Source organism: Paramormyrops kingsleyae, chromosome 7, assembly GCF_048594095.1.
Source record: "Paramormyrops kingsleyae isolate MSU_618 chromosome 7, PKINGS_0.4, whole genome shotgun sequence".
Classification (NCBI taxonomy): Eukaryota; Metazoa; Chordata; class Actinopteri; order Osteoglossiformes; family Mormyridae; genus Paramormyrops; species Paramormyrops kingsleyae.
In genome coordinates, this window is record NC_132803.1 from 9,847,991 (window position 1) to 9,855,024 (window position 7,034).

Consider the following 7,034-nt stretch of genomic DNA (forward strand, 5'->3'; position numbering starts at 1 on the left):
CGAATTTAACTAGCAATTTATTTTACATAAGCAAAAAAAGTGGCTGATCCAGACCTGCAACACTGTACCAGATAAGCTTTTGGAAGACTGATGCACGGGCTCAGGGTAACGCCACTCAAATGTAGAGTCGTAGTCATATTTATATTAATATACAACGAGTAGGAAAAGGTCTACAGAGATCAGTGGCCAAAATAGGACCGTCCCTATGAGAAATATTATTTTAATTTTGGAAATGCAGAATTCTGAATTGTTTATGAAGGTGTCTTAAAATGCATTTAACTATAAAAACTGAAATGTGCACAGACATCACCTTATTTCATCACTCATCAGTTTAAGCCATTATTATTATTATTATTATTATTATTATGTAATAAGCTGCTTAGCATTTACTTCTATCTAAAGTGGATTAAACAGTTTTATGCCATTCCCATGTACACAGGTGGATATTTTAGCTGAAGCAGGCGTGTGGAGGACTTTGCTGACCACCTCTCTCCATCTGTAGGACATGATTAAATGTACAACAGCAGTGCCCAACACTGAGTTTACAAAAGACATATGTTCATCATTAAGGTTTCCAATGAGTCTGTTTTTCACTCGATCCCCAGCTGGTGCCTGCAGTTCATGATTTTAGGCTGTTGGTTAAACGCTGAAAGAATGATTAAAGATAGAATGGAAAAATATCCCTAAATCTGTCAGTGGTGTGAGATATAAACATGTTCTGATAAGAGTTCTCAGAAATAATCACTGGCAGATAAAAGACTGATCGGGCCTAAGATGAACACCAGCATTTCGGCCTCAGTTTAGAAGGCTCCCTTGTTGACCATCAGCGGAACAGTTTTAAGGCCCTTTGTGGTACTAAATCACAGCTGTTTCCTCCATGACCATTTGTGATTCTGGAAGCACAGCTTCCTTCACATCTCCTGAACTTACTTCCTGGTGGACACCTGGCAGCTGGGGGGCACATGGAGCTTCATCCTGCTCAGCTTCCTGCCCGAAGGTGTCTTCTTTGAGGACCTCATCCTTCTTGACGTCAAACATACACTCCTGGGCTTCACGCTGACAGGACTCCTCATTCTGAAGATCACTTGTTCCATCCACAGGGGCCATAATGTGAGCCTCCTTTTCTACCATCTCTGTTGCTGACTCCTCTGGTAGTCCTTTGACCTCTGGAAGCAATGCCTCAGTGACCTTTCCCATGACCTCAGACACTGGACTCCTGCTAGGGCTTCGCAGATTCTTAGCAGCCTTCATAATGTCCACTTGGAGTTGCCTGGCAGAGTCCACAGGTTCTGCACCCTGGGAATCGGGCTGCCGGTCTGGCACCTCGCTGAAGGTCCTGGAACCTCCGATACTGTCCCTTTCGTCAACGTACTTCTGAGCAGGGAAGGAGGACGGGTAATAGGAGCTGGTTTTGCGCTTTCGGCTCACAACGGCAGCACAGCAGAGGAGGAAGACGACCGTCACCAGAAGGGAGGCTGATGTGACGATGAGGAGGAGGTGGTCCTGCAGGAACCCAGCCACCTGGCTCAGGACAGACTGCTCCATACGTGTTCCACTGGAGAGTTCATCAGTCGGGGACACGTATACGGGGCTCGGAGCAGAATACACGGTGGTGGTCAGCCCCTCTGAGCCCGTCTCCCCGCTCCCCTCAGAAGACATGTTAATGGGGAAAGGGGTGGTTCCTCCACACTCATTCAGAAGAACAAGGCTTACAATGGCCAGGTGAAGGGCCAGGGAGTGCTCCATGGTACCCCAGGAAACCTGTACCAAACAAGATGACAGCTGTTACCCACAGTCCTGGAAGCTGTTCTGATATCTGAATAAAAATGTCTACAAAAATTCTGCACGTAAGTCCTTGTCTGTATGTTCTAATGCACTGCTGAAAGTATTCAAAGAAATGAATATTGTGCTGACCTGGCTGTGGCCCTTTACGGTCTCAGGGGTGGACATTTATCCAACCACTAGAGATCTGGTGGCCCACAAACAGCATTATGAATCTCCAGTGCTGAGAAGGTCAGCTCGGACGTCCTCCTAACTCAGGTCCCGCTAATGACATTCCTACATTATCTGTGGTCGGAGCCACTGCAATGATCACATGATGTTGACTGCAAACTATGTTCACGTTGCTTGGGTCCCAAGATGTATTAGAGTACGCTATGCCTGTCTGGTTATTCATACACTTACATGGCTATTAATGCTTTTACATTTATGTATATGTTAAAATTCACTGCCCTCCAAAGTTACGTTTGTTGACATTTTTCGTCTGTAGGTTTAGTAAATATAAGCTTTTTTGGTCTTTAAAAATCACTGGGCGCGGTTACTGTAGTGTCCCTACAGACTGTATTTTTTCAATAACGGCAGCGGTGATTGACAGCTCAGTTTCAGCTCAAATTCCTGCACATAACTAACAGCACGTTTTTAGCATACGAAGGGGAACATCCGCACAGAAGAAGAAAATTTAAAAACAGCGGAAAGCACAAACGGATTTCTGGTCATCTCCACACTAGCAGGCTTTGTCTGCGGCGGACTTCACCGGAAACGCTCACCGTGTCGTTCTCCCGCGAATGACAATAGAATTTATTGTCTGGGATGAGGAGGAAGTCCAGGTTCTCTTGCTTCCACACAGCTACTGTTTCAGAAGCCAGCTGCACAGTCTGCATCAGCACAGACTGGGACTACACTGATAGCCGGTGTGACCGCTCCCTCCGACACCGGCACACACGGACGTAACCAACGGGCTCAGATCAGAACCACACCCAGGCGAAGAAGGATGAGCAATGGGATGGCAGTATGATCATAGTCGACGTGAGCAGAGTCAGACACACTTAGAAACACTGCCATGATTGGATGGATAGATAGATAGATAGATAGATAGATAGATATAGATATAGATAGATATATAGATAGATATAGATAGATAGATAGATACATACATACATAAATACATGTATAAATAGAAAAATACATACATAGCTATAGATAGATAGATGTCTGATATTTTACAGACAGACACACGTGAGGTATAGACATACAGAGAGGTAGTAGGTCTGCATAATGATACTCATTCCTGCATTTATCTACAGCAAACACAGGGATCACTGCACCAAGCGAATGTTCATTAACCTCCCATTCCACCAGTTGGTGGTATCCAGTACAGCCTGCAAACGGCTAATAGTCTGAACAGCCTCAGGACGTCCAGAACAGGCAACTTTAACTCATCGGGGTACTGAGCTCCGGAATGATACCGGAGTCTTTAAGGGCACCTAAGTCAATCCACCGCCATTCATGAGGACATCACCGAACAAGCTGATGATGGATTTAAGGCTGGGGCAAGGTGAAGAGGGCAAGGTTAGATTTCACGCTGAACAGAACAGGAAAGAGAGGTTCCTTTGCACCGGGACATTAATGTCGGCCAGGATACACAAAGTACAACAAACACGACACACATAACCAAGAAATTTTTTATGTAGTGCCTTCCTCATCAGACATGGGCCAAAGGACACCAGAAGTGTACAGTGGATTGAAGTAGCAGTTAATGTTACATGGTGATAAAAATATGAGTGGAAATTAAAGCCATAAAAATATGAGTGGAAATTAAAGCCATAAAAATATGAGTGGAAATTAAAGCCAGGTGATCACAGACAACCTACAAAAACTAAGACAGAACTAAACGGTAGATTACAAGTTGTCGTCGACTTACAACTGAGAGACCGGTCGTAAGTCGGCCCTTCATTTTATATGCAAAACTTATCATGTGTATAGTATACAGTATAATAACATTCTAACATCTTTAAGTCATATTGCTTGATGTTTTTAATCTTTTTAATCACCATTTTCTTAGTTCATTGCTGCCAGCAGTTGGGGCAGAAGCTGTCATACACTCACGCTGGGCTACACTCACTGCCAGACGGCAACATATTTCTGGTCTCTGAACGGTCGTAAAAGTCGATCAGTCGTAAGCCGCACTGGTCATAAGTCGACGACGACCTCAATGAGGAAAAATCTCAGGTTGACGAAGCCCCCCGAAGAATGCTAAACGTATAAAAGCCAGAGCAATATGGAGAGTTCGACTGGGATGGCATCGGTCGGTTTGGGGCAGCCAGTGTCTGCAGGCCTGCTGGGTCAGTCTGGCTCACAGGGTCAGTAGCTCCATTATCAGGCCCCCCTTCCTGATTACATTTAGGGTTAGGGTTAGGGTTACACATTGTAGAAAAAACCTGCACAGCACCCATCAGCAGCAACAGATATGGTGTTTACTAAGACCACTGTATCTATTCTGACAGAAACCCTGCAAATCACACATGCAGTAGGTCAGGCTTCCCTGGTTCTGCAGATTTCCCTGCAGAAACACACCTACTAAACCTGGTAATTAGCTGGAGTACTGAATAAGGTGTGTTTGAGCAGGGAAATTTGCAAACTGTGTTGCAGACTGCCCCCCCCCCTCCTCCGCCCCTCACCCCAGCAGCAGAACCGGAAAACCCTACTGCTGGTACTTGTCAGAGAAGCAAATCGACACTACCTGACCAGAATGACATCACACTGAAGATTCAGTGGTGATTGAAGAAAGGGGGCTTGTATGGAAGTCCGTGGCTCCTGCTGAAGTGATCTGTGTCTGTTTCTCATTGCTGATGCATTTGACACATGACACGCTCAGTGGAGAGCTGAACAGTATGAATTGATAATTGGATAAAACCTATCCAGCAGTTTGTAGCTGCATTTGGGAAGACCAGGTGTCAGAGTGGTTAGTTGGGATTGTCAGCTATTTTTAAAAGCTGATTTACTCTTCAGGGTTAACGTGGGTTTTGTGGTATTAGGGTTGTTTGTTGAGACAGCTGTGCATTGAGTCAAGGCTAAAGTAAGGATGCGTGTTTTGGGGTTGGGGGGGGGCATGGAATTTTAGAGTCTTTGTAGAATTTCCTGTATCTCCCTCCACTGGGTCTTCTCCTTTCTGGATCTCCTGTATGATTGTTGTGCCAGACTTCTGGGGTAAGCGAGGTTAGATATCCCTCCTGGAAGGAGGCCGACTGGCTGGATGGAAAGCAGGTCGACTGACAGTTATTGGGCCCAGAAGGCCGCTGTCTTGGTGTCACGGGGATTGCAGGATGCATCAAGCCCTCTCCTTCATAAACACCACAAGGACCAGTTATGTAGATCAATAGTCTCCACAAATCTTCCATGAAAAGATTTTTGCTAGTCAAAACAAAATCCCCTAATTACTCCTGTATATGGTTCTCATTTCACAGGAAAACATTCTAGTCTTAGTATTTGTGAGTTGTTTTTGCTATTCTAAAGTGATTTTCTGTTTTGGAGATTTCTAGTTTCCACTGCAGATTAGCGACCCATCTACGCTGGCCTCATCTTTGTCGTGCTATTTTTAGATGCACATTTTTGTGCTGCAGGAAACTCACTCCAAAGAATCTCAGACCTCTGTGAGTACCTTATGGCATAAAACTCTACATTTACATCTCCCTCTCGAAACACGTATCAGGTTTGTGTTTCCACCATGAGAGTTAAGGCAAAAAAACAAAGCTGACTGTAATTCCCCTATAAGATGGAGACTTAGTGTCTGTCCTGGTAGCAGCAGAACTCTGGAAACTGGACCCGGTGTCCCATCAGAACCAGGACCACCCAACTCACCCTGAGGTCCACGGAAAACTTTGAACCCCGAGCCGTTCCACATCCCTGCAAGAGCATGCTTGGCGAATCCCAGTTTGTTTTATTACCTTTTACACAAAACTGGAGCTTAACAAGTCGTGGCTCAACATCTGCTTCATGTTAAAGGCTTGCCAGGGAAATTCAAGTTCTGTGTTACGAAAAGTGTACGTGCATTCGCACACAGCCCCGTTTTGACAGGAACCCAACTTTTGCACTTAACTATAGATGACTTTCCTGTGCCTGTCATCCCCACCACCTCTGTGAATGTCACAGTTAATCAACCCGCTGCCTAGGCGTCCCCTTGACCAGCACTGCGTCCCTGGCTCAGAATACGATGACATGCATGTCATAGCTAAAAAGAATCAACCAGACAATTACAAAAAATCAGTGCCATGACCCCCAGCTGTCACGCTTCTGACAAGCTGAGCGACTTTGGTTACTGTCAACTTGCTGGCATCTTAAGAAAGACCCACGCACTGGTCAGAAGAAAGGTGCCTATTGTTTGAAAAAGTTGCTGGAAAACGATCAAAACCTACCATACACATAACCAGCATTGTCTACAGTTTACATTAAGTAGCTATCAATATGAAATGCATCCCATAATAACCTGCATATCTCTCTCTAAATGTACTGTCCCTGACTCTCCTTTGTTCACCATCAATTCCAACTTTTTACCCATTGAAGTAACTTTAGAAGAGAGGTTTTCTTACTCACGGCCCAGTACTGCCCAAGGTGATCTGTGGAACTGGTGAAAATAGACAGCAGTCCTTACGGCCCGTGGAGAGGAAGAGAGGAGGATGGCAAGAGAGAGATGGTGAGGAAGAAAGAGCGAGTTCTCATGCCTTTCGTGTCCCAGTGGTAACTCACGACTGCTCCGGACTGTTTGAAGAATTTCTGGTCTGTAAAAATAAAAAAAAAAAAACAGCCAGCACTGCTCACCGGGGTGGGGTGGGGGGGGGGGGGGGATCTTTCCCTCCCCCTACTCCTCGGAGTCCTCGCTCACTCCTGCCAGTGAGACAGAGGATAGTCGCTCAGTGGTGTACACACACACATTGTTCTTATTAGGCTCTGGTTTATTGCGTGAGGGGAGGGAAGCAGGCTGGGGTGGGGAGGGGGGGGGTAGAGCAGGGGGGCTGGAGAAATCTCCGCAGCACATCTGGGAATGTGGAGCTGGAATGGGTCTTCTGGACCCAGCAGTGGGGGGGAGGGGGAGGGGGGTTGTCGGCTCCTGTGGCTGGACTTAGCCTCATGGGTGTTTATACGACCCCCCCAGGTGAGTGGATGTGGTGTCGAGCGACAGGATTGTCGTCATTGTGCTGGAAAGAGCAGGACATGGACGCCGTAATCCTGTAAGCAGTCATTCTCAGGACTGTCCACCT

The 7,034-nt window shown here is 46.0% G+C and overlaps 1 protein-coding gene across 4 annotated transcripts; it reads right to left on the reverse strand.

Annotated features, from left to right (window-relative positions):
- Window positions 1–6,577, reverse strand: LOC111842010 (uncharacterized). Of its 4 annotated transcripts, none has more exons than XM_023808212.2 (2): window positions 6,366–6,577; window positions 1–1,761 (listed from the first exon to the last, which is right to left on the reverse strand). In XM_023808212.2, the coding sequence occupies exon 2, from the start codon at window positions 1,744–1,746 to the stop codon at window positions 856–858; it is 891 nt and encodes a 296-aa protein (XP_023663980.2). In that variant the 5' UTR covers window positions 1,747–1,761; window positions 6,366–6,577; the 3' UTR covers window positions 1–855. The 4 variants fall into 4 exon arrangements, with proteins under 4 accessions (XP_023663980.2, XP_023663979.2, XP_023663981.2 ...); XM_023808211.2 differs by having other exon boundaries at window positions 6,370–6,576; XM_023808213.2 differs by having other exon boundaries at window positions 6,498–6,564.
- Window positions 6,578–7,034: the final 457 nt, after the last annotated feature.